At 53.0% G+C, this 26,188-nt stretch overlaps 7 protein-coding genes across 7 annotated transcripts; 1 reads left to right on the top strand and 6 right to left on the bottom strand.

Annotated features, from left to right (window-relative positions):
* Positions 1 to 7,768: 7,768 nt before the first annotated feature.
* On the bottom strand, positions 7,769 to 11,312 carry FAT1 (long-chain fatty acid transporter fat1; the record flags this gene model as incomplete). The annotated part of the gene is made up of 4 exons (XM_051435644.1): positions 7,769 to 8,273; positions 8,320 to 9,231; positions 9,394 to 9,789; positions 10,831 to 11,312. The coding sequence occupies 4 exons, from the start codon at positions 11,310 to 11,312 to the stop codon at positions 7,769 to 7,771; spliced, it is 2,295 nt and encodes a 764-aa protein (XP_051290502.1).
* Positions 11,313 to 11,679: 367 nt separating this feature from the next.
* J4E90_006094 (uncharacterized protein) lies at positions 11,680 to 12,888 on the bottom strand (the record flags this gene model as incomplete). Its single annotated transcript, XM_051435643.1, has 3 exons — positions 11,680 to 11,745; positions 11,801 to 12,667; positions 12,718 to 12,888. The coding sequence occupies 3 exons, from the start codon at positions 12,886 to 12,888 to the stop codon at positions 11,680 to 11,682; spliced, it is 1,104 nt and encodes a 367-aa protein (XP_051290501.1).
* A 597-nt stretch (positions 12,889 to 13,485) lies between these two features.
* J4E90_006093 (uncharacterized protein) lies at positions 13,486 to 16,242 on the bottom strand (the record flags this gene model as incomplete). The annotated part of the gene is made up of 3 exons (XM_051435642.1): positions 13,486 to 13,858; positions 14,251 to 15,619; positions 15,672 to 16,242. 3 exons carry the CDS (start codon positions 16,240 to 16,242, stop codon positions 13,486 to 13,488), a joined length of 2,313 nt encoding a protein of 770 aa, XP_051290500.1.
* Positions 16,243 to 16,519: 277 nt separating this feature from the next.
* Positions 16,520 to 17,758, bottom strand: J4E90_006092 (uncharacterized protein; the record flags this gene model as incomplete). Its single annotated transcript, XM_051435641.1, has 1 exon — positions 16,520 to 17,758. One exon carries the CDS (start codon positions 17,756 to 17,758, stop codon positions 16,520 to 16,522), a length of 1,239 nt encoding a protein of 412 aa, XP_051290499.1.
* A 606-nt stretch (positions 17,759 to 18,364) lies between these two features.
* Positions 18,365 to 19,452, bottom strand: J4E90_006091 (uncharacterized protein; the record flags this gene model as incomplete). Its single annotated transcript, XM_051435640.1, has 3 exons — positions 18,365 to 18,522; positions 18,677 to 18,760; positions 18,921 to 19,452. 3 exons carry the CDS (start codon positions 19,450 to 19,452, stop codon positions 18,365 to 18,367), a joined length of 774 nt encoding a protein of 257 aa, XP_051290498.1.
* Positions 19,453 to 20,606: 1,154 nt separating this feature from the next.
* Positions 20,607 to 22,616, bottom strand: J4E90_006090 (uncharacterized protein; the record flags this gene model as incomplete). The annotated part of the gene is made up of 4 exons (XM_051435639.1): positions 20,607 to 21,071; positions 21,498 to 22,119; positions 22,170 to 22,384; positions 22,431 to 22,616. The coding sequence occupies 4 exons, from the start codon at positions 22,614 to 22,616 to the stop codon at positions 20,607 to 20,609; spliced, it is 1,488 nt and encodes a 495-aa protein (XP_051290497.1).
* A 1,437-nt stretch (positions 22,617 to 24,053) lies between these two features.
* Positions 24,054 to 26,169, top strand: J4E90_006089 (uncharacterized protein; the record flags this gene model as incomplete). The annotated part of the gene is made up of 3 exons (XM_051435638.1): positions 24,054 to 24,396; positions 24,466 to 24,781; positions 24,837 to 26,169. The coding sequence occupies 3 exons, from the start codon at positions 24,054 to 24,056 to the stop codon at positions 26,167 to 26,169; spliced, it is 1,992 nt and encodes a 663-aa protein (XP_051290496.1).
* Between the last annotated feature and the right edge of the window lie 19 nt (positions 26,170 to 26,188).

Here is a 26,188-nt window from a genome sequence, read left to right as displayed (position 1 = left end):
TTGCAGTGACAGAGAGCTCACCGCAGAGATGCTGCCAACACCCAAATTGCGCGGTGCATCACCAAGTTCGTGATCGGTCCGTGGTGTCTGAAGAGTATACACCCTATGCGGATGCTGAAGTCGTGTAAAAGCGACACAGAAGGTGAGGTTGTTCCGACGGTGAGTCTGTAAGGCGGGAGGACCCATATGTTTCCCAGAGCGGCTAGCGGCAGCTGGGGGTCCCTGCCACCGGTTCTTGTCGCGTCCTCTGAGTGGCTGGACGAGTAGCAGCACGAATCAACTTCCCCTCCAGGGCACTGGGCGACCGTTCCTTCGGGCGTTCCGTGCAAATCTCACCGCTGTACGCGATACATGCTGGGGAGAGGGACGCCGCGAGAGGTCATGTGATCTCGTCCAGCCCTTATCACCGGGTTCACTATCAACATGCTTTGGATCCTTGGTACATTACCGTCATCGGCCGGGTGTATGCCCAAGAGGGGCATCGAGTGAGTCGTGCTACGGCGACCGCGAGATCGCCTACATGAGCACAATATCCCATACCAAAACACACTGACCAGTCAATCGCAGTACACGCGTATCGTTCTATTCTTCCACCTTCGCATCGTCTAGTAACGCTGTTTGAGAGGCAGCCGCCGTGCTAATGCCGTTCCTTCCATATTTATCGTCAAAAACAAATGCAGTTTCGGAAGCGACTAACGCGCTAATTCATCGCAAGAGGGGACGGCCTATATTTAGCGGCCGCTGTGCCAAGTCAAGCCAGCTTTCTGATGACAGTAACTCTACCACCCTCCTTCGCAGCCCTACAGCCCTACGACGCACACAAGTCAGCACCCGAAACACCATCATTGGTCCAGCAACGATGCGACACAGGTACCCCTCCTCGTGTCCCCACTGTCATTCATTTGGTCGTGCGCTGTAGCACCCGAGCGAAGACCTGTGATAACTGCCGCTCATATACTACACCGAAACTTAGTGAGGGGTTTTCTGTATACATCCGTGTATGGGACCACCTCGTACAGTATTAAGCTCACCGGTTGCAGGGCGTAACCGATAGCAGGGAACGACCAGTGTGGTGGGAAAGCCTGCCGCCGCTCTTTCCACATGTCGCTGAAATCACTGAACATCATTTCCATATATCCCCACGGACAAGAACACGGATACCGCATTTGTCGCGTATTGCGTAGAATCGAGCGTGTTCGCTTAGAGGGTTCATGTATACCCAAGCGCCCGTTATTATCCAGCGCCCCTTCACCGATGACGATTGGTCGCCTTGCACACGGACGGTGTCGCGAGCGCGGTACCTCCGCATGGGGCGTCAGACCTCGTGGCAGACTGGCAATAGAAGGTCTCGGCCTTTGCGCTTTTGTAAAGCAACGTGTGCAATCACAACCCGCGCTCGCTTCCGTCATCATGCAGCTCAAGGCAGACAGATTTTCCACGCCCAGAGAGTGGAGGGTCGCTATCAGCCGCAGCATGCAGTCTCAGGTTGGTGGTCGAAACGAACAGTCATTCGGGGACTAGTGTCATCTCGACACTCTTCGACTCATTTTTACAACAGTCGCGCTTCCAGCGCCAGAAAGCTGCGAAGCGACGCTTGATGGCGTTCCTGTGCCAAGAGGGAGACTTGCCTTTCCTGACCGTTCAGCCGTTCTCGCGGGAACGGTAAGATCCCTGAAAGAATCCTTCGACGTCCCTGTTCAGGCCCGTATTGCGAGTCGATCTTCGAAGCGCTCGGGCGTAACTGCTGTGCCGCAGGCAAAATCAAACCAAATATCAAGAGCAAGATTAGCACAATGCGCACGACTCATTATATTTCTGGCTCGAACGCATATGTTACATTATTCAGCTCACAATTCTTGGAAGAGCGACTTTTTCACTATATGCGTCTCCTAAGCAAATGCAAGATCAAACATGCCGACGAATTACACTGCTCGCTGCGAGGTGGCTTGCGTCTGCGGTGGAAACATTTCCATTTCGAGCGAGTATGCCGCTGGTGTAGACATGCCCATAAGCCGTCCTATCATGACCACACAGACATCCGCTTCTCGAACGGCCTGCAAGTACACACCATCATCGGACTTTGGCAATGCTACAACAGACCCAACCCAGAGGCCTCTCTAGGAAACCGAGTCAGACACGCAAACTATCGAACGATGGGTTCCCCACTAGACAGGTCCAGAATGCTGATTCATGTATGATATGCACTAATGCACCAAGATCGTCTTGAATGACTCCTCTTTCGAAGGAGCGACCTAGGCATCATCGTACATCAGGATGCGTGGACTCGGAGTTGCAACGCAAAGCCGACCCGAATGTGCCGTGCCGCTGGACACGCTTCAAACAGGTAAATGGCGCGACAGGATGCAATTGGACGCCACTCAAAGCCTACAAGTAACACAGCGATTTCGTAAGTACCTGACTTCATTACTCAGCCCGTGCTGCATCGGAGGTGGTTGCTGCTTGCTTCTGCAGTACTTCTGGAACGCGCATGGTGGGGACAGTGATAGGGCTGAGGGGGACAGCTGACTGAACGAGGCTGTATTTGGTGCGTGAATACAAAGCAGTCAGCCGTGAAAATGGTGATAGAAAGGCCGCTCAGCGTCGCTGCTGCATACACATTAGGCATGAAGCACACCCTCTCTCTTCGCGACAAACATCGTGGGGTTGTTGTCTGTCTGCAACGCCTTCCATCACACGGCGAACTTCCAATGCACATGCGGTGCGCAAGCACATGTACCGTGTGAGTCTTTCCCACGCATTACACACGCGAACGCCAGGTTAGGTCACCGCTGCCACGTTAAGTCCGCATCGCGATCGGTCAGTCTTTTGACCTCCGCCTTCGTCCGTTGAAGCATCGCGATATTAATTTGGGTGTCAAAGGGCGCGCAGCTGTACAACCCTGCACCGTCGATCTTCTGCGCAACAACCTGTTATTCACGACATGCAGGGTGACTGCAAAGAATGCGGGTATTCGAAAAGCGCAAACGCACACAAGGATAGTTTCCACTCTGTTTCCTTGCATCAACTACTGCTTCTAGCAAGTCAGCGAGTACGCCTACGCCGTCGGACACTAGAACCTCGCCGATCTCTGAATAATCATCATCCCACCACCTACCCCGCGGTGCCCCAGACGGGATCATACAGCCCCGAACCATTGGATCATCCGGTGCTCGTCACTCGCTTGAGCCATAAACAGACTCGCCCTTCCATGAATTGATATTCCATCCTCCATTAGTAGTCCTTCAATCAAGCCAATCTTTCAGCTACCGGTCAGGCTGCCTGCCGATGCAACCCTACCTACGCGTCTGCGGCGTAACCATATCGATATGAGCCAACTGAAATAACTTTGAGAGCGCAGCCAACTAGACTGCTCGTACGCAGCGAGTATACTTCGCAAGCGTGAGGAGCAGCAGGGCGAGAGATGTGACGCAAGTAGGTCTCAAGCAATCCTACGTGCGACAGCAACTTGCCTGATGCGGAAGCATGTTGCGAAGCCTGCGCCTCGTGGGATTCAGCCTCTAGTGGGGCTGCGCGACTCTGCCAGTGACGCATTCCACATACCATGGATAATTCGAATTTGAAACGATACAAGAGTCTCCACATGCACTACAACTACACATCTGGGAGTAGTTCAAGAAGCATGCGGATCACTCGGTACGCAAACCGCGCCACGACGCCTCGCGACAGCTTCGACGGAGCGCAATTCGTTGCTCGGCATACCGGATGCGATCTAGCAATCCCACGATAACAAGCGGGCACTCGGTGACCGGTTTTTCGTCACGTGCAGAGCGCGAGATGCCACGGCACGGAGTCAACTCCGGCGCGGCTGTGTGGAAAGCTCCATGAGAGGCTGGTGTGAAACGGACAGTGGCACAAGCATCCTTCACGGGTTCAACCGTGTCTCGTCTGTTGCTCTCGTCTGCCATGCTATTCCGGGACCCATACCAGCAGGCAGCCATTCGGCAAGGCCACCAGCTACGCCTGAGCCTTTTTGCATACGATAATTACAAGCGCAGAGTTTGTGTCGCCCCGTCACGCTCTGCGACACGTATCGTTGTTCGCAGAACATACCTTCAGGTTGGCCGTTGAAACGTCCGCGCCACTTAGTCGCGTACAGGGCAGGCGTCGCACTGTCTCGCATACCATACTCGGGTTCGTGCACCGCCCACGAGGATCGTTACGAAAGGTATGCCTCCCTCGACCTTTGTCAGCAAGCGCATGGCTCGCTTGACGTGACTGTTCCGCAGAAACTGTCTAATACTAGAGCTTTGACACCTGGGCAGGATGTTTTAGCGCCGGTAACTATCGCAAGCCGCTAAGCACTTTGTCCATCCTTTGGGCGGTCCCCAACGGTCGTTCTGTCGGTAATAACGCCCTTCTAACTCCACCGCCGTTGATCTTGGATTCGAGCGATTAAGTTTGATTTGCGAATCGAATATCGTACAACGCTCCGTAGCGTTGACACAGACCCCGATGCCGAAGAATTCCAAGGACCATCGACAAGACAGCCCCAACTAGTACCTGTCGATTCAGCCTTGCGTTCAATTCGCAACTAGTTGCCCAGCGGATTTCACATGTAAACGAACCAACGGATAACGTTCCATTAGCGGCAAAGAGGCGAGTACGAAGCCGCCTAAACGCTTTCAGGATAATGCAGAGAAGAAGGATTGACCGCAACGCTTGCCTAAAGGGGTAAAGTTTCAAAATTCCCGTGCGAGCCCGAAGCAAAGGGTCTCGGCGATTTGTGACACCTCTCGCACTTCGCTGCTGCCCGGAGGACGGGTTGAGACGATCTTTTACATCCGAGCACGAGACGATTCCTCCGTCACACTGTATTTGCAGCGGAAGTATAGGGTTCCAGGAGCATGATCCTTCCTGTGAAGGGGCCATGCATGGAGAGGATTTGCAATCAAATCAAATCACGTCATATCTTGCTCACGTTACTGTCCTGGTGGACAGTTGTATCTGATACCCCGGATTTCCCACGTTGTATATGTCAGCACCCAATTCTCCAGGGTCAACTCCACCGGCGGTTGCTCGCGCAAGGGCTTACTGATCTGACAACCGTTCGCGCGTTGTAGGGCTGAAGGAGAATTTACCCTCCACGCGGGGTGTAAGAAGTAGGCGTCTGACATGTATTCCACACCGTCTTCGTCGCATTCATCCTCATGCTGCTACACCGTCATCTCGAAAGCAGAAAGACGACGCGTCGCATCGCGTCATGAGCGCCCTCTCCTCGCCCGTCCGGTGCGGCGGCGGAAGCTTCGGAAACCCGTGCCCACGATGCCATCCTTGTCCAGACCTTCAGATTGACAAAGAGCGCACGCGGCCAAACCCCCTGCCCCAGCTTCCGCGAACCCCCTATAGCACAACAAACCTGACGACGATATGTCGTGAGTCGGCCCAATGTAAAAACCCGTATCCCGCCTTCGTACTAATCCGTACAGTATTGCGAAGCGGAACAAAGAAATCCGTGTTACCAGTATTCCCGTTTTCTGGTAAATGAGGTGTATCCGTCCAGCGATGCGCCCAGCCCGATGAAAGCGAAAATCCATGTGCCGTTGAGCCCTGCAGCGTCCGGCATTTTCCATTCGACAGGTATTCGTGCGCATCACTTCCACGATCATGTTGGTGAGTCGAGTCAGGGACTTGAAGGTGAGGGAGAGCCGAGCTAGACCAGGACAGAACCAGATCCTAGCCACGGTCACCCATGCATCGCGACATTCGCCCCGAATACACAGTTCTCGCACCGATTAAACCACCACCAAGCACCAACTGCCAACGTAGTCCTGCGCACACCGTTCAGAAAGTCCGGCAGATGATTGTTGGTCCTTTTCCCTTTTTTTCCACACCGGACGCGTAACAGGTTGAGTACCGAGCGCTGGTGGGCGGCTAGGTCGATCACACGCCCAGTGCATGCCACCTGTTTACTAAGTTTCTGGTCTGCCCCATCTAAGATGGGAATAGAACCGTTGGGCTGAATTTAACGATGATTACGATTCAACCTCAGATTTGGTTTCGATGACAGCGGGCGATTGTAGGGCTGAAAATGAGCGGACTCGAGCATGGCGATCGATACAGGTATTGCGCGCCCCCCCTTCGTGTGGGGGCTGGGCTGCGAAAGGGGGTGGGGAGCAAGCGAACCGACCAACTGGAGAGTTTCTGGGGGAGATTTGTGGTGTTTTTGGCTGGATTCGGAGACTTTTCCTTACTGTTGGTAAATTGGCAGGTGCGTGGCGGTTAGGGAAGTTGGGTGCTAGCTTGACTACACCGTCTGTATGCGGTTGTCGCGTGAAGATCTGTGTGTATTATAGTTCTGTTGGAGGTGAGTTGGGGTAAAGTGTCGCATTGTTGTTTTGGGTCAAAGGGGAATGGCGCGCTTTAACGGCGATTGAAGGTTTGATCGAATCCGGGTTGACGTTTTCGCTTGTCGGCTCGCTTCAGTTGTCCCTTCGTTTACCCTGGGACGACTGATCACGATGGCGTCTTGCTGAATCATGCTTCACTTCATCTAACGTTGTTCGTGGATGAAGCGCATGGTCTGCTTGTTCCAAAGCATAGTTTGAAAGGTAATTACAATGCGTTGGTCGAGTGCGACTCGTGGGATTCAATACGCCAGAGCTACCCAACGCCCAACGTCGCCTCACAGTTTGACAGCAAACTATCGAAGGTTACAACCTAGATTTCCGCTCCGGTAAATCTACCGACAGTCTAATGCTTCGATCTCTTCTCTGACAGGAGATCCATCATGTAGGCCAAGGTAATTCCTGGCTGCCCACTTGCTTGTTTCGTGTTGGCTATCAAGTTGGACAACCAAAGGCTATACATCAATGCTTGTGTATGTTAAGGCATCCCGGGAACTACAACAGGTGGCGCATTTAGCTCTCAGAGACACGTAGAACACAATCAGCACCAGGAGGACCCCTCTACGTAGCTCCATTCCCCAACCAAACTCACTTTCCACCTCAACAGCACAACAAGCCATCTTCACGGTCCAAGCACACACTCAATCTCTTCCCAAATCCTCCATAGTATCTCATATAATGAAGCGACAACCTGCCGCACCGAAAACCACAGACCAAATCTCCGGACTCGACCCTCTTCTCGGGACACACAACAATGCACGCAAGTTCAACCCCGTGTCGCGTGATTGGCTCGATCACCTACCCTTTTAACCAACACATTAACCAGCATTCCTTTCCACGTGTATCACCCGCAACGTAGAACATGACGAATGTCATGGGCGGAAAGATCATGGTTTGTGGACCCTTACGCCCCAGCGTCTATGCAGCCACAATGGGGCTAGCTGCGCCTTGGACGTAGCGTACAGCCCTGAAGGTGTTTTTGAGATCAGCGTAATGAGCCCCATGGTGCAGCCATGGAACGAAGGTAGAGTGCGGGCGATGCATGTCGAGAAGGCGACGATGATTGATGCCCAGTGGGGTCTTTTGTCGTTCAAAAGTGGATCGAAGAGATGTAGTGAGTGATCAACACTTACGTGGATGATGGCCAACTGGGATGGCGGCGGTTGTACTTGATAACTTGGATTTCCTTGGTGGCCTGAATTAGTCACCAGTACCCTTCACACAAGGCAGAGGTTGAGTAGGTCTGCAGCCTACACCGAGATGGAAACATGCAAAGTGGATAGGTTAACGTCAATGTAGGCCATAGAAAGCGTTGAACTCATGGTGTAGCACTTAATTTAGGAGTAGAAATGGCTCTTAGAACAAACGATGCGTTTGGTGTGAGGTTAGCTATACTAGAGACACTATGACAATCGTACCCTCTTCTCCACTACAGCCTCCCAATCCTTCTTCGTAAATGGAATATACCGATCACTACCCTCCGGTAGCCAGTACAGCCTATCCTCTCCAGTGATCTTATCCGGATCAACACCCTCCGTCTTCAACCTACCCTTTTGAATCTTTAAAGTACCCGTATACTCTAATGCAGGCGTCACTCTCAGAAACAGCGGCACTGCATAACTCGGTAAGACCGCTTTCGCGTGCTTTGCCAGGGCTGCGAAGTCGAATGTTGACTCTGTGACTCCATCTGCCATAACGATAGATGCAGTCCCCGCTCGGCCGTCGTATCCAGGCACAAGGACGCCGTATGCGTTCGTTTCAGCGATCTGCGGGAACTTTCCGAGCATGTCGGCTACTTCGTTTGTCGATACGTTCTCTGACTTCCAACGGAATGTATCACCTAGACGGTCGACGAAGAAGACGCGGCCGTCGGCATCTTGTCGCATCATGTCTCCAGACTTGAACCATCTACTATCATAAGCTTGCAGTCGACGAGATTGGAAGGATGACTTACATATCACCCTTCTCGAACACATCCCTAATTCTCCTATTCTCTGTGGCACCTTCGTTCTTGTAGTAGCCTGGTGAAGTAGCCACCGTCTCCGGCGTTAATCTATGCAGCACTTGGCCCGGCTCGTTCACTCCACATCTGATTGCAAAGCCGTTTGCATCTCTCATGATCTCTTCCGTATCAACATCCATCTTCACCCTCACTTCCTGGTCGCCGAACCGCCAATTCCAGATCAGGCCTCGGAGACCAATGCTATTCGCCGTGAAGGGACCAGCGTTGCGATTGAATGTCGCCCCTAATCCATCGGTAGCCGCATATAATTCGTTGATGATGGGTATGTTGAAACGCTCACGAAAGGGTTCCCAGACGTCAGGGCGCATGCCGTTGCCCCATGCCATCTTTACTTTGTGTTTCCGCTCGAATGCATTCGTCGGGCCGTTGAGTAGATACCTGCAGAGCTCGCCGACATACTGAATGATATCCGCATCTGAAGCTGCGACTTCAGGCCAGAAGGTCTTGTGCGAAAACCTCCGGCTCAATACGACTGTACCGCCAGCATGAACCATCGGTGTAACGCAAAGGCCATGCGCAGCCCCGTGATAAAGTGGCATACATGTGTACATTCTGGATGCCGGTTTCAGTTCGAGGTATTTGGCGGCGCTGTAGCCAGTCAAGAGCTCGCGACCAGTGCTCAAAGTCACACCTTTGGGCAGCCCGGTCGTTCCGGAAGTATACAGTAGCGAGCGGAGGGACTCTATAGTAACGTGTTCGCGGCGCGAGTCTGGTATAATAGTCGGGTTCGGTAGCGACGCGAAGAACGAGGGATCGTAGTACTGGATCTTGATGCCGGTCTCCTCGAGATCCGTACGGCATGGCTCGACATTGCTCTTGACATCGGCGTCTGCGATGAGGAATCTGCAGTTGCATAGCTATTGCAGAAGTAAGCCAGTGTCTATCCGCCCAGTTCCAGGAATACTTGCCCTTGCGCAATGCACCAATCCTGTCCCAGTGAGGTTCCAGTTGACGAAGCTCGGAACAGCTCCAATTCCATCCAGGGCGAACCAGAGCATTAGATACTCTGGGCTATTCCCGCCATCCACAGCAACCACCTCGTCAGCTTGTATGCCCAGGTCCTCTATCAACCAATTCCCCACCCTGGTGAATGCATCAAAGAACTCCTTGTATGACCAGGTTTTGCCTTCGAAGATGAGGAACGGATGGTTCGGCCGGTTGCGGACCTGGTCTTCGAAAGCGTGGTACGTGAGAGCACGTTTGCGAGTTGCACGGTCGGTGATAAAGTCGAGGACATCTTGTGTCGGCGAGAGAGCACCGCGTTTACGCCTGAGGTCATGGGCAATATGATATTTCGCGTTGAGGTAGGCTCCTAGGGCTGCTGTGCCTGCTGCTCCGGCGATTATAGGTACTTGAAGATAGTCAACATCCGAGAATACCACGAGAGGATAGAGGTAGATGCTTACATGCCATAGTAACGACCACTTTCCACTTATCGTCCGGTTCCAGAGGTGTTCATCAAAGATACAATGACCGATCCGTCTCTTTAACCCCAATCAACCGGGTCTACCAAAGACAATGCGCGAGAACAGGTAATGTGATTCATCGCAAAAGCTTCCTTTCGCAGGGAGTCGGGGAAAGCTAGGTGCACCGAGGTTGTTGTTGTCGCAGAGACGCGACTCAGGGACCGTCGACTTCCCCGCATTCTACCGGGTAGCTTATTTCCGGGCATCCGCTACAGGGAACCCCAGGGCTTTGCTACCATCATATCTGCAGTCTCTTTCTAAGTCGAACAGTCAGACATGTCTTACGATCATTCAATCCAATACTCTGCAGTTTTATGATCTTGAGGATCTCTCTAGACCTGTTGTTGATAACATGCTCTGCGATTACCGCACAGGAATGTTGTCTAGAGTGTATGAACGCGCCCATCGTCCACGAACAAGAAGGTTAGGGAAATGGGCATTTCTGGAGCTTGTGTCGCATCATGCGGTTGCTGCATACATAGTGGTATATCTGATCAAGTAGGTAGTATAGAAGATGATGTATACTTCTACTCAATTGTTGTAGCATGGAACGTATTGTTACCTCTCCTAATGAGGGGGTCTCACGTTGTTTGATCCTCTTAGTCACTATCATACTGCATCTTGCATCGCGCGGCAATATACCGCCGGTTTCTAACTCCCATACAAACAACATCTCATCCTGCCCCCTTCATTCCATCTTGTTCATCTCTCCAAGATATCTACTTCCTCTCCTTCCAAGGTTGAAAGCCATTCACCTACCATAGCGTCTAGCTTCTTTACGTCCTCCCCATCCTCATCAGCCACAATCTCATCATCTTCAATCTCAAATCCATGACACTGAAGCCATAGGGGAAGGTCCTCCGCCCCCTGCGTGCGATATATCGTTATCTTTTGGCCGTCCCAAGACTTGGACCGAAGGGTGATGGAATGTCTCCAGTACCCATATCGTCTCAACACTTTCAAGAGACATACATACACTGTCTCGCAAACGTGTTGTTCTCTAACCCACTCTTGCGTACCAGCCCAGGAACCGCTGTTTGGATCATACAGTGCCGCTTCTGCTTCATCAATAGCTTCAGGTGTGTTCTTCTTATTGCGATCAAAAGTCCAGTGCTGTATCGCTGAGCGGAAATCGTCGTTTGCCCATTCTTTTGCTTTGGGGAATTTTGCTGGGTTCCAATCCTGAGCGAATTGTTCTGCCGTCTCGTATTCACCCTCAAAGCGTTTGTACTCTTGTGTTGGTGAGGAAGGAAGGGTACATACGCATCCAGACCGATGGCGTATGTAGCTCTGCTGATGGTACAGAACTGGCTCAGGTCTGATAATCTGGCCCATTATATCCGGGGTAGTCGCCGCCCTCCTATGGTGTTCATAAAGCTGCTCATGGAATGACTTGGCTGTGCATTGAGCTTGAAGGGTCGTCATCTCATCGGTTGGTCGTTCGTTCTCGGAAGGCATCTTTGGGTATAGCCTTTTTAATGTTTTGTTTGTGGCAAATGCGTAGATTTTTTGCTTTGGGGTTGAAGTATTGTAGGTCGATATGTGACTTCTAATGATTGAGGGCACACTTTATATATCCGCAGCTTTGTTCCTGTGTTACTCAAATAATTCGCCCACTTTCCTGGTCGTTTGGACTATGGATATGTGCGGTAGCGAACCATGGTCGAAAACCTGAGGCTACGCGAGTCCCCCAAATCAGACTCGCTCATACTCGATGAATGTCATGAGTATTGGTTCAACCTTTACTTAACTGGCGGCTCGTATTTTACGCCGACATTCAACATGATCCACACACGCCTCGTATTTGGCATGCAAGTCCGCCGCCTCAACGCAGAACAATCGACCGTGGCTCGGAATAGTCCTCCGCTTCAGGGTACCACTCTTTCGACTGCTACCATGATGTTAGCGATCTCATCATCGTCACTTTTGACCGTATTTGTACTTACATCTTTCTTCACCTCGGATTTTACCCTCTTAATCACCACCAGTCCAACCCTCACATACTCGCCCCGCTCTTTGTCCGTACTAATGATTGCCACACCCAAAGCCGGCGCAACGATCAGAACCTCACAAGCCTCATATGCCTCGACATCGAAAAGAACGCGCGCATCATGGTAGCTTTGATCGCGCATCTGCACCTTACACGACCGATACGGACTCTTCCCTGTCGCTACATCTTTCCCGATAGCAGTAACGTCGGTCACCGATCCACTGATCTTTGCCCACCCATCTTTCAACTCACCAAGCAGATTAAGTCCTTTAGGCACGACCCTGCATTCTTCAAGAAATGCACAGAAGCCTCGCAGCGAAGTATTCATACCTGTAGTAAGATCACCTAACCCGTAATCCACAGGTCCTTCCCCAGACATGAACGACCAAGACGGCGCCATCCAAACGTCAGACCGTTTAAAAGGCGCAACATCATGCCTAGGTACCCACAGGAGCCACTTGGCGAAATTCCGCTTCCACAGTCCCGCAGCGCAGACGTCGCCAGTCATACGCTGCAAGACGGTCGTGACGCCTGAGATGGCGGGGAATTTGTCTTTGGGGTATGTTATCCCGCGGGCGGTGTAGTCGCGGACGAGTTGGAACCATGCGTCTAGGCCGATGGCGGCACCAATGGGGAGGTTGATGCTGTAGACTACGGCGTCGAGGGTGTAGAGGTGCGTCCAGCCTCGCCTTTGCTCTTCGTGCGAGATGCCGTCGGGACAGCGCCAGAACATGTTGGCGCTGCCAAAATGGAGGGAGCGGGATGGTAGGAGTTGTTCTTGGAGGACCCAGGCTCGTGTTTCGAGGGGGTCGCTTGGTAGTGCCTGGATTTTGTTAGCGAGGAGACGACGGCGTCTCCGGGGGTGGGGCTTACGTAGTTGCGGGTCTGTTGAGCGACGAGATATACTTCTAGATCACCTTCGCTATCGTGGATTTCAATACGTTCAGTCATTGGCATCTTCCGTGGTCCTAGGAAGCCTGCTCCGCAATGTGAAGCGTTGGATGCAGCAATGTTGATGTATGATCCTGAGTAGATGTCGGCCATGACAGCCGATTCTTTTTCCCAGTCTGCTGTGTCATTTTGTACTGAGAGCGAGAGTATAAGCATTAGCATATGTACTGTATACAGAGGAGTCGGTTCATACCAATTGCCAAGCAGTCGATCCATACGTACCGTAGACCAAGGAACCGCACCACCATAGCAGCATCTTGAAGCGTCTTAGGAAGATCTTGAAAGCCGATGCTGCTCTTTCGCATTGGAAGCGTCTCTGTGGTAGTCATGAACGGCAACCCATTTCCCCAACAATAGCTCAGCGTTGCGTACTTCCCTTTCTGACCAGCGGTCGTTTCGACTAGCTTACATTTGGATTGAGAAAACAGTTCTGGCCACTGCTTCATGTTTTCGGCTAGAGAGTCGGAACTGGGCATGTCATCGAGATCCAGCACTCTTGTAGGCAACAACGAATCTTGCTGGATCGCAGAACATCTCTCATGCCGGGCGTTGCATTTATCAAACCAAGCCCTAAATTGCTTCACTGGCGTCGGGTCAAGCGAGTCTTCTAATTTTACTGGCTTGAATAAGTTCGGAGATGGGGTATCTTGTCTTGGATTAGCGTTCTCGCAATGGGTCAGCAACAAGATCCTATCCAAACATACCAAATCTATTTCGAAACTCCACAGCAGTGGCTTCATTTATGCCCTTGTCTAGATAGAGATCCAGCTTTGTGCCGTATGTTTCAGATTCGGATAGATGAAGCCATGCTGGAGTGGCCTCCATGTCCACTTCTTGTGCGACTCGTTTGTAAATCGGTCGTGTTTCCACATCCCGTATGAGCATGCTGCATATTATGCAGTCGATAGCGCTTTCTCTCAATAATGGTAGATTGGTTTGGCGTTTGTCGCAGATCCATGTCTCGCTGTCGTGGCCCCAGGATATGCCATTGTCGTCGGTCCAAGATTTCTTCTTCCACCCTGGAGGATGGTCGCCGCGGGCGAGCGCGCGGAAGGGTATGGAGCTACAAGTAATGCAGAGTGACATAATCAGTGTATATAAAATAACTAGGGGGAAATGGTAATGGTGAAATGTGATGTGAGATGTCAGATGTGATGGGTGGGACGTACCTGCCTGTTTACAGTCAGCCTGCAGGTGCTCTAGCCTCACGTGTCTTAGTACATGGGTTTGCTCCCCACAACCAACTCTGCCTTTCTAGAAATACTCTTCATGGAGTACTGTGACTTCATGCTAAGGCATTGATTTCTCTCATATTATATCTATTTTGTCATCATCATCCGAATCAATCACCCTCTCATTCCATCCCCCATCTAATACCCAACCCCACCCCCCTCAGTCGGCAAATCAAACCACTGAGAATTCCCACCCGTACAAGTTTCCCTCAGATACGCCCACGCCTTCGGTCTCTGCCTCCCTTCCAACCCCGGATCCAATTTAAGCGCCATCTTATACGCCGTCGTCTGCCCGCTACTATCAACCGGATCAACGTAATCAGGGATATCGCCAAAGTCCTTCTTCTGCAGCCGCTGTTCCCACGTAATGCCGACAGTGCCGCCATCGACAAAGGCAAAAGGAGTGTTGTCGACGTAGTGCAGTTGGATGCCGAGGCCGTACATGACGGTTGGGAACCATTTGTAGGCGGTGTAGGCGATGAAGTTTGGGACGGAGGAGACAGGGACGACGAGCTTAGAGTGGAAGGGTGAGCTGCTGGTGGTTATGTCGGTGGCTTTGCCTTTGCCCTTTCCTTCGCACTGGTTTTTGGTCTGGTTGTCGAGGCGGGAGGTGAGTTTCATGAGTGTGATGAGGGTGTTTAGTTCGGGGCAGCCGCCGTAGAGGTACTGGGGGTGCTTCTTCAGCGATGAGATATGCTGGCCAACGGGACCGGTCAGCTGCTTCTCGTAGACGTCTGCTTCCTTGATGTACTGGTTCATACGCCGCAGAATGCTGGGCGACATGGACTCCTTGCGGTTATCGATCTGGAATCGGACGTGGCGAACCATGTGGAAACGGCCCAGGTACGCGAGACGGTCGAAATAAGTCGAAGTATCATAGCCGATGGAGAAGGTGTTTGTCGAGTAGAACATAGGAAGGGACTCCTCGCGGACTTGCTTGCTGACACGGGTGATACCGAGGAGATCGCTGGTGGCGAAGTGATGCTCTGCATTGTCGTCGTGGAACTGAACGACCTGGCCGTCGGTGTAGTCGCACAGATGAGGCCTGATAGGTCGGTCTGTATCGAGTGCGAGCGCATAAATGCGCTGGCGTAGCTCCACAGAAAGCTCCATGAACTTGTGGAACTTGGGCTTCAACATCTTGCATCTGCCGGTGGTATGGCGTTCGGAGTGACACTGATGACAGAGTGTGCAGTTCATGTTGCGGATACCCTTTTCTGCCATGCAAGTGAGGCAGTGAGTGGGCGTGCGATATCTAGGCTGACGGGACCGCACCGGAACGTTAGAGGTGATAGGAGGTGGTTTTATCGCGCGTCTTGCCTTGGGCTTTGAAGGTCCTGGGGTGGGATTATTGACTGGTGGAGCTGGCGGAAGGATTGGGTTGAAGGAAGGTACACGGAGAGAAGCCGCAAGATTCTCGTCGTCTTCGTCTCCCAATGCTCGAATATCGCCTTCAGAACGCGGTGCGCGTAGACGACGACGTGTCAAGGCGGTGGATGCCTGGAACTCGCTCGATCCAGTAGCTGATCCCGACGAAAGAAGAGCGTAGTTCTGAGATGCTGCTTCACGATGACTGTACATGTATAGATCGGCTGCACAAGTTAGCTTTCAATCCTCACCAGAAAATTAATGGGGCCCTCTTACCTTGGTTCCTCCAGTCAGGCCCCGCTTGCCGACCATTCGATTGCCCTGACTCACCAGACGTCGGCCCACCAGTACCAAATCCCGAGCCTGCTTGGATCGCTTTCTGAAAGTCCGCATCATATTTATAATCGAAGTATTCCTGGCCACAGCGGTCGCACAGAGTCCGCTCATCTCCATCCTCACGAGGGTCAGGCTTCAGGCAGCAAGACATGGGCGGCAGAACGAGATTTCCATTGACCACCAGGTCAGTAGGAGGAACGAGTGGAACCAGAGATGGTTGCGCGGCTTGGTGAAAAAAGTTCTGCGCGTACACCGCACCACACCCAACGCAGACCCAGTCACCGTCGTCCATGGTCCAGTGCTTAGAATCGGGACAGCATTTCGGGGATTCGCCTATGATGGGATGTGGGCGGCCTGGTTCCTGGTTGACCTCGAAGCCATTCTGTGTTGGGCGGATGGCGATGCCAGACTCCTTCATGGCCAAAGCTAGCTGTAAGGCCTCGGGGCTGCAATCGCTTGGCCAGAAGTCACTCCAAAAGTTATCGTTCGCTTCGTAGTCGTCGTCGTTCATTGTCGGCGGCTGGCAGCTGGGTGATTGTGCAAAGGTTGAGAAGTGAGAGAGCAGGTTATTTAAGTGACATTTGAAAAAGTGAACGCGGTGAGTGGGCGATTATATGGGAGCGAGCAAGAGAAGCCTAAAAGTTTCCACTCCGCAGACGAGGAAGTGAAAGCGCGCATGTGACCACACTGTGAGAAGTCAGGAGTCCACGACTTGGATGAATCGGGGAAACGCACATGCATACGACAAATCAATCTTTCTTCATTGGTATACCTTCCACTCACCGCCTCTACCACTTCTTACCTCCCTCGTCACTGAAATCACGTCCTTGGCGCTCCTGCTCTAGCCGAGCATCAAACTCTTGCTGTGCGCGCTGTCTCTCCCTGGCCCTCTCCTCATCGCCTGCAACAAACGTATACGAATCTCCAAGCGTGGACCCCTCCCTTTGCTCTCTGCGCTCTGGCTCCGCTCTGCGCGATTGTTGCTGCTGTGGCCTTTGAAGTGGCGCTGCTGCTCCTCCTCCTGTGCGCCTTAGACGATCCCATGACGATTCACCAGGTCTTGCTTGGGATTGGGATTGGGGTTGTTGTGGGTTGTTGACTTCGTCTTGGAAGAGGCCGCCAGTGGGGGAGGCGTCGTCATCGAATGGAAGAGACGAGGGCGGTGCTTGCTGGCGTTGTGGAGCTGGTTGTGATGTGTCGTTTGAGAACGTCTCCCATGTGTCTGATCCCGCGGTTCTGGTACCCCACGACTCGTTTCCAGCGGTCGGGCTCATGTCGTCGCCTCCATCAGCGTTCCCTTGAGGCTGCTTACCCCAGCTAGCCTGTGGTGATGGGCCACCTCCTGCCTTGTTCCTGACCTGTTCCTGGAACTGTCGTCGCCTATCCTCAATCTCACGTCCTTGTTGTGCGGTCCTTTGTCCTTCAGCGTGTGATGAAGCCTTCAACTCCTGCCCAAACTGCTCCAGCTTCGGATCATTCGAGGTATTGACCGCAGCGAGCGGTTGCGCGAGGAGTTGACCGATGATATTGCCCATCTGTCCTGCCACCAAAACGTACAAACTGAATCGCCATGTGTGTCGTGCAAACTGCGCCATGTTGCCCTTGATCGGACCAAACTTGTTCCGGTCAATGTCCTCCACCTTGGGCTGATAAAAGGGATATTTCATCTTATCCATAGTCCTCCACCATTGGTACGTTCCTGCAGCTGCACCGGTGGCGGCGAAATAGCTCTTTGTCTGCTCAAGCTGGTATATGTGAAATGCGAGCGCCTGCGCTTCTTCTGAATTCAGTTGGCGGCCGACTTTGCGCTCGGCGAATTTAAGGGTGGTCTCGGTCTTGAAGCGAACGGCACGATCGGAGAAGCCCATAAAGGTGCCTATGATCGGTAATGGCTGGGGTAGGACGCTCGCGTCGAAGCGAGCGCCTGAGGAGGGCGGCGACGCGGAAGCATATGGGTCGTCCGAGGAGGGGTATGGGTTATCTGAGAAGCCCTCCGGGGCTGTGTTTTCAACGTCCTGAAGCACCATAATGATGTATGGGCAATTGAGTCACGATGGTGTGTGGTTGTGAGAATTGGTGCGTGGTGTGATGAAGAGACATCGGAGCTTAGCTCAAGCGTTGATGACGGCATCGAACACAACCTCGGGATCAGGGTCCACCTGGCAGCTGCGAACACCTTGACACGATACCATCGCCCAACTAGCGTCTCGCATCGCGACAATCAACGCTTGTCACTTTCGTTATTCCAATTACTTCACATAAGAAGGATTTGTCACAAGATTCAATACGGTCTATTCCCATGTTCCCCTGACCCAGCGATACTCCCTCGACAGAAAATGTACGTACTTATACAAAAGATAAAGAAAATGACCTCCAAGTTCGACCAAACTACTGCGAACCCCATATGCTCGCAAGGAAGCAGAAACTAGACTGTGTTGAGTGAGGAAAGTACCCAACTTCGCTTCACAAAACGCCGCGACCCAAAGCCGCCTGCAACGGCCAATTATGATAACCAGAAACACCCTCGAAGGGTACGATGAGAAAAGCGACGGGCCAAAGACTTGGTCCACCGTTGCGCGCGATATGTTGTATATACTTTTGCGGACCCAGAGTGTCGTCGACTGATCACATGCCTATAAAATGATGCAGCGACAGCCAGCTGTAGGTTCCTCGTCGTTGTCTCTTCGGCTGCCAGTTTTGCCAGTCTTGGCGTTTTCCTCGTCGTCCACCATTTCCTGTGGCTTGACTGTCATGTGCACCACGTTAGGCGAGTCTGTCTGGAACCGGCAGTCTGTCCGATGTCAGTAGCTGGCCTTGGAGTCTGGAGTGTCTATCGATGCGGGCTGCGCGTCGTGGCTGCATTAACCAATGATCGGCATGTGCCGAGCGATTGGACGAGCCGTGCCAAGAACGTTGACATGATACGATGAGATGGAGGTGCTTACCCTTGAGTGGGGATTTGTCGTCGAGCATGCGACCAAAGTGTATCAGTCGTATTGAGCCTGGCGATGTGGGCCGGGTCTCCCATTCTGTAATGACAAGTTAGCGGGTTGCACGAAGAAGGCTGCAAAGGGATGCTCTTTGGGCATCATGCAGATCAAGACCGAAGACGTCAACATAGCCACCCCACTGTCGAGCCAAGCTTCTCCCAGCTCTTGCGCCACGTAGAGAAGACATGCGCATGCGTACCTTCTCGCCAGTCCCGCCATATCAGCTCCTTGAGCGTGTATACGCTGATGTTGTAGGGGTCCATGTTCTCGACATTGACGTTGCGCTTCTTGAGGTACTTCTCCTCAATCTTGTAGGGGTGTCTCGAGCCGCTGGTGAGGAGCAGCATTATGACCAGCACGGGGCCATTGGTGTTGTCTGGGTTCGCGGCTGGAGTGTCGGTCGACGGCCCAATCGCCTCGGTCTCTGCGCGATTTAACGCAGCAGGCGGTGCGGGTTTCGCAGACGGGGCAGCAGCGACAGGCGCGTCCTCCGAGGCGCTGATCTCGGTCACGTGTGGTGTAGAAGCTGCTATCGCGACTGGAACGGGGGTCTCTGCGACGTGCGTGCTCGTGCTGGCGGGAGCTGGGACGGCGCCCGACGCCTGAAGAGTCCGCATCTCGACGGGGCTGGACGACAGGCCTTCGCTGCTGCTCTGCGGTCGCGACCCTGCGGCGGGCTGTTGTGGAGTGGTTTGCGGTGCCGTGGGGGCTTGGTCCGCTGTAGACGCCATGGTGGTCGGCCGACTGCACTCGCGACGGGCGGCGGCGATGCGAAAGGGGAGCGATTGGACGGGCCAAGCGAGGGGACGACGATGGCACGGCGGGGGGATTCTTCCGGGCAGGCGTCGTCGTTGCAGAGGGCGCGGCAGCGAAAAATAGTTTGGTGTTGAGATGTATCGGGCCTGTGGGCGTGAGAGAGAAGGTCGGGCGACCGTGCGCGATTGGGAAGTCGCCGTCGCCGCCTTGTTATGCCCTTCTCCGCAATCCGCAAACGCGGCAAGAGCGACCCGCCGTCTCCACCCAGAGCCACTACTGAGCCGAGAACACCGCCTCAATACCTGGGCTGATGCCACCCGCCCAATGTTTGCTGGTACCGATAGACGTGTACCAGCAATCTCACAGCCAGCCGACTTGTGCTTCTCCTGTCACTGCCTACACTGCTAGGCCCGCAACGCGCCAGGCTCTGGCTCCCCAAGCGTCTGCCCCTGCATTGCATGCCCATGGCCATTATTGGTCAGCTGAGCTGTTCATGCATCTGCTTTACGCCACATGCACAGCAGTCCGAGTGGACCCGGGCTCGTTCCGAGACACCCTGGGGAATGACAGTAGATTGTCTTGTTCAGCATGTCATAAGCACAGAATATGCGACCTGACGTTTTCACCATCCCTAGTCAGTTGCCAGAATGCTATGTCTGTCGAACATCAGATCATTATGACGAAGGATCAACCAATCACGCAAAACCAGAATGCAACCTTCAGGCATGCACAGCTGCTGGAACAGTTCCCTTCAGCAAGGACACAACGAATAGCTCTCGGACGAGTTAGGTATTGAGGGTGATCAGCCGTGAAAGACCAACTTCTTCGTACGAAGTCAATAACCATCATGCCGTTTGCCGACCTTACACCCAAACTAGTGATCCGAGTCCATATCGATTCGCCAATCATGCCGGTTATATTCGATTCCAGTGCCCAACAAGAGAAAACACATGCAGGTTAGTCAAGCCATGCTGGTGAACGTATCATTATTTCATTCGTGTCTTGGTTCTATGCCAACGCCGGTTGTCCATATCGTAAACGGTCCGTAGTATGGCTTGGGCGGATGAAGTGTCGCTACCAATGCATTCAGTATACCCGCCATGTGTTCTACCCAAGCACCATACACGCTCTACCAGTTCATCTTCATCTTGTGCTCAATCTCGGTGTGGAAGTCTGGCACCTCACGCAGCTCGTTGCCAGTGAAGACATCCTCCCAGCCAATCTCCGTGTCCCGTCCCTGCAGAATGTCCCGGTGAACGTTGCTGCTTCCACCCAGAGTTGCTGGCCTCCACTCGCCCGCCTCGGCGATCTTGAGCTCCATACCCCTACGCACTGGCTCTGCGATGCCGAACTGTCGCCTCAGCATCTCCATCTTCAGGCGGTCTTGGGTGTCTCGCCATTGGGTGAGACGGGCCTCGAGAGGGTGGGCGGACTGGAGAGCGACAGGTGCTGTCGACGATGAGGCGGCGCTGGATGCTGTGGTGGTTTGGCCGAGGCGAGAGCGCAGGGTATCGTGGACACCGGGGGCTGAAGGGGCTGAAGTCTCCAGAGCGGTCTGCGTGGAGTGCGCCTTGTGGGGGACGATGCGGAGAGACTGGATAAGTGTTAGACCAGGGCACTGTGTACACGAGCGCTGGGATGCCAATAGCATACCATCTTGTTTGAATGTGGCGCTGAGACTTGTGGGGTGGTATGGATTTGATTGTTGCAAGAGTTCAGCCTCGAATACACGGTTTAGTTGGCTGAGGTGTTGGTGATGTTCGAAGGCGGGATGTCCAACTGTTGCTATCGATGGAGCTCCAGGCTACGGAGGTGACGCGCCCGACTAGCGCAGTCTTGGCACAGCCATATCGATGCTCCAAATCCCAACCTCACCATTCCACAACCATTCGAACGAAATATCTGATATGAATCATAGCTTTGCATAAACACCTTCAGCTGCGGATAGCTAGATCCCGACTATGCTGCTCAACGGCAGATCCCAAACCACACAAGCGACGACCATGGCCCCTACACTGACCATAGCTGCCATGAGAATGTTGACAGCATTGTTGTCCAGCAGATCGCTCCCGACTTCGATCTTCCGACTCTCATGCTGTGCATCCACGACTGCATTGCCGCTTCCCCCAGCTCTCATCATTGTCTCCGATGCCTTGATCGACGCCGCAGTGTCCGCCCCGCTCGTCTTTGCAATGCCATCCTTGCCTTCCGCACGACTACTGACTTTGCTACGCACTTGACCTGTCTTGGAAAGATGAAGAGGATGGCTGCTTTTTACGAGAACTCTCCTGCCTCCTTCGCCCTCTACGACCTTTCCAGAGTGGACGTCGACAACACTCGCTTGAGCCAGAGCACCCAGAAGCGAGTCGAGTAGTGTTCCGCTAAAGCCAGCAGCTGTCAGAGCAAGTGTAAAGGTGATCTTCTCGGGCAAATTCCAGTCTTTACAGAAAGGCAGGAACAGCGTAGATGTAGCTGAGAGTATGAACGCCCCCAATAGGCCTGCACCAAGTCCAGTCGCAGTCACTCCTCCATTTGTGCCTGGCGGGACGACACGCCATGGAGCTGTTATGAGACGTGGCTTTGATTTCGAAAGGATACCGAGTTCGGAGGAGAAGGTGTCGGCGGCGACTGCGGCGTAGTTGCTAGAGTATGTTAGCAATCACATGCTATGACATGAAGTACACTCGCTTACGCTACAATGCCTATGACCAGGGCATCACCCCCTTTGTGCCAACATAGACCCTGGTCGTTGTATCTCCCTTCTTTCCTTAGCTGCCAGAGGTGCAGCAAGAGTAACACCGAGGCTACGCCGGAGTTCGCGATGACCTGAACATGATTGCGCTCGCCTTCACCACCAGATGCGCCCGTCGCGGACTGTGTCAGTTTCGCTTTGATGTCGTGTTTGACCTGTCTCGTGTTAGTACTCGTCTATCGCATTCTTCATCAAACGTACCTTCGTCACAGTACTACCGGCCAGGAAGAAGACGGCAAGAAGCACGAAGAATACACTCCATGGGTGCAACACATGCACGACTGCTGTCGCGAAGGCCACCAGAATACCGACTGGAGTCAGTGATTTGCGAGAGTATGCTCGGTAGACTAGCGCAGCAACGGCGGGGACCGCTATAGTGGGTTGCATGCTTGGAGGTGTTGGTAGAGCGGCACGGAGGTGTGGCTCGAGATGGACGCTTCCGAACGTGATGGTGGTTGCGTCATGGCCAAGCGTGGATGATGGCGGCCTGGCCCGTGGAATCCGTAGCGAACATCAGTTTTACAACTTCGCGACCTCTTGCATATATTGAAACTCCATCCATTTCAACTCTCATCTCGAATTTTCGTTATAGGACAGAGGTCTTCTTAGAGGGCGCCAACACCTCAGCTAACAGCCCGCTTCCAGCTTCTAGAAACTATGCGTCGCTACCACTAAGGGTATGCTGAAGACACCCACCACTCGTGTCGCCCTTGACTATCTCTGCCGCCCGCTCAGAGACTTGATTGGCCCGTATATGCATCCAGAAATCCTCGATACTGCGGCTACCCCCACGGGGTCCCGGGAATCCAACGTAGGGGTGTAAGGGAGACTCAAGGAACGCAGAAAACGCCAGAGTCTAGGTCAAGGGCGTGTGCCCTTCTTCGCAACAGACCTCTCGCCCTCAAGACCACTAAAGATCATGCGCTTCCCAAGATTATCGGCCAATGCACAGCGGAAAGAACTAGCGGGATACGCAACGGGACAGCTTAAGGGCCCAGACACAGGCCCATCCCACGTGTTGCAAGGGGAACATGCAACACTCAATCTACACCCATCCACGAAAGCGCCACAAACATGTACAATATACTAGAAACCTGTACTTTTCCTCTGGTCATAGCGTCTTTCATCATGAAGCACCACCTGGTGGGCGCGTGAAGCACTTCACGAATTTACGACAATTTCTCCAGTTCTCCAGGCGTAACACACACAGCCTCAATCAGATGACTTGCTCAAGGACACGAGTATTGTAGGCTACAAGCAGCATTCACCGGGAGCATGTGTGGCATGCTGCCAACAAAAGCTTGACAAAGCTTAAGAAGGCTTAACCCTTATCCGATCCCTGTCAGCCCCATCAGCGAGAAACTTATCACTGCCATGTTCTGCGGGAGGCCTCGTCTGACAGGCGATGATATCGCTGTGGTATGTACCAATCGCAACTCTATGATTGCGCCACTATTAGACGAAGAGGATAGCGATAGCAGGGTGTGAGCTGTGATTGGTCCGCGAAGGAGACCCAACTAGGTATAGTCAGATTTCCTTGCCATGGCCGTAATGCGCAGCACAAACCTCGTACGATTCATATGTAGAGACCCATATTGTGACCAAAGTTGGCTTAGGTTGGTTGCTGTGCTGCTAGGAGCCTAAGATTCGGTGCAAAGCCACGCAGGCTCCACGACTCTGCGATTCCCTATCTGGGCGAGCATCGCGCAACCGCAGATGTAAATCAGGATATAAGGCGTCTACTGCTGCGACGATGGAGGTAATCAACCCATCTGTCTTTGTTTCCGCGGTAATCTTCTTTTCGCCCTTTTTTCAATCTCAAGTATGGCGATATACCTCTTCAAGCTCGTCCGACGAAAGCTACGAGAACGCGAAGCGCAAAAGCACATCCCAACTACAGATGACTCCCATCTAGTACCCGAACCAGCTCCAGGGCAAGAACTTCAAGAACTCTCAACCCAACATAACCATGGACCATCGCAAGACTCAACAGGAAGCCATATCAACTTCCTCACCCCAGAAGAAACAGCACGACAGAAAGCAGAAGCGCGCCAAAGAAACATCCGACAGTGGAAATTGATGCTGGGGCTCGTATTGCCGAACTTTTTGGCTGCTATGGATGTTACTATCGTTGCTCCTGCTATTCCACTTATATCAACACATTTCGGTATGTCGATCCGCTCACGCCATTTAGTCCCATTCACATCTATAACTCAGTACTAACACTACCCCTCAGATCAACTCTCCGGTAGTTTCAACTGGATAGTAGCCGCGTACACGCTTACATTCACCACCTTCATACCCGCATCAGGCCAACTAGCCGATATCTACGGCCGCCACTTCGCACTCCAGTTTCAAATGTTCTGGATCACCATCGGAAGTATAGTCTGTGCCACGGCTCAGTCTTGGAGTATGTTGCTTGCGGGACGTGCTTTACAGGGCTTGGGCGCTGCGGGTATAATGAGTCTGAGCCGGATCATAGTGTCTGATGGGGCGACGCTTGCGGAGACTTCGAGGAGTACCTCCATCTTGTCTTTGATTAGTGGGTGCAGGTAAGCTTTCATATTCCCCACAATTAAACGGATTATACTGACGATGCCGGAATAGTTACGCAGTCGGTCCCGTCATCGGCGGCTACCTCGCAGACGCAAGTTGGCGCTACATATTCGTCCTCCCCATCGGCGTCGCAGTCCTCTCCATGCTCATTATCTTCTTCGCCATGAGGCAAGAGCTATTCCAAGGCCGCGTCGCCATCTCCCCAGGTCAATCCCGGCGTCTAGGCTACATCTCCGGGCTCGCAATCATCGACTGGCCCGGCCTCGTCATGTTCATCTTCGGCGTCGGCTGCATAATCCTCGCGATCCAATGGGGCGGCACACAATACTCCTGGGACTCAGCACCCGTCATCGCTCCCCTCGTTGTTGGAGCTGTATTGTGCATCGCGTTTTTCACCTACGAATACCTCCTCGGTCCTGGCCGCGCGGTTGCTAGACTTTTCCCTCGTCAGATCCCCATGATACCCTCGACGCTTTTTCGCAAGAAAGACACAGCCCTCCTGATGACTATCAACTTCTCCGCAGGCATCTCCATGGTCTGCGCTTTCTACTTCATATCGTACTACTGGCAGTTCGCAGAAGGCTACTCGTCTAGTCAGGCCGGAGTGCAACTCCTGTACTACACCCCTGGGCTGGGTGTCGGTGTCTACATCGCAGCTAGACTGTGTAATTGGTGGCTACGACAGACATTTGTTCCTTTGCTCATCGGATCGGTTGTTGAGGCTGTAGGGTTGGCGCTGCTTACATACGCGGTTTCTGTAAGGCATGTTACGATGGTGAAGGTCTTCCTGGCAGTATCGGGTGCAGGGACGGGCTTACGCTTTATGCCCGTTGTACTGCATGCAGCGGGTATCTGGTCGACGCGCGTTCCCAGTATGCAGTCGCTGCTTTCTTTCATGCTACCGTTGGGCGAGACCGTCGGTATCGCTATGATGGGATCGGTTTTCTCGAACAAACTGACGACTTTCTTGGCCGGGATCGACAATTCTGGAAGCGGCATCGAGCTGCCTGCCACCGGGGCACATAGCCTGGACCTCCTGAATAGTCTTCCACCGGCGGTCAAGGAGGAAGTTCAGCATGCGGCTGCGAAGGCGGTGATGTGGTCGCTGATCTCCATCATGCCGTTCATGGCTGCGGCGATTGTTGCGTCGTGCTTTTTGGGTAATGTTTGGATTGGGAAAACGGCAGAGAAGAGTGAAGAGAGTGATGGTCAAGAACATAAACCTGCGCAAGAGGCGGAGGTGGGTAAGGTTCTGTACGGGGTTTATGTAGTTGCGTGGTTCATGGGAAGGCTCGAGAAGCAGAAGCAGGATTTGGATGTCAATATGGAGGGTGATGAAATGAATAGTGGGCATCATAAAGTGGTTGAAGGGGATAGGGTGTAGAGAGGGTCAGAGTTGGGTA

The sequence above is a fragment of the Alternaria incomplexa genome (assembly GCF_024043165.1).
Source record: "Alternaria incomplexa strain BMP 0042 chromosome Unknown scaffold_8, whole genome shotgun sequence".
Lineage (NCBI taxonomy): Eukaryota > Fungi > Ascomycota > Dothideomycetes > Pleosporales > Pleosporaceae > Alternaria > Alternaria incomplexa.
The sequence above is the reverse complement of the archived record's forward strand: the minus strand, read 5'-3'. Positions and strand labels throughout refer to the sequence as shown.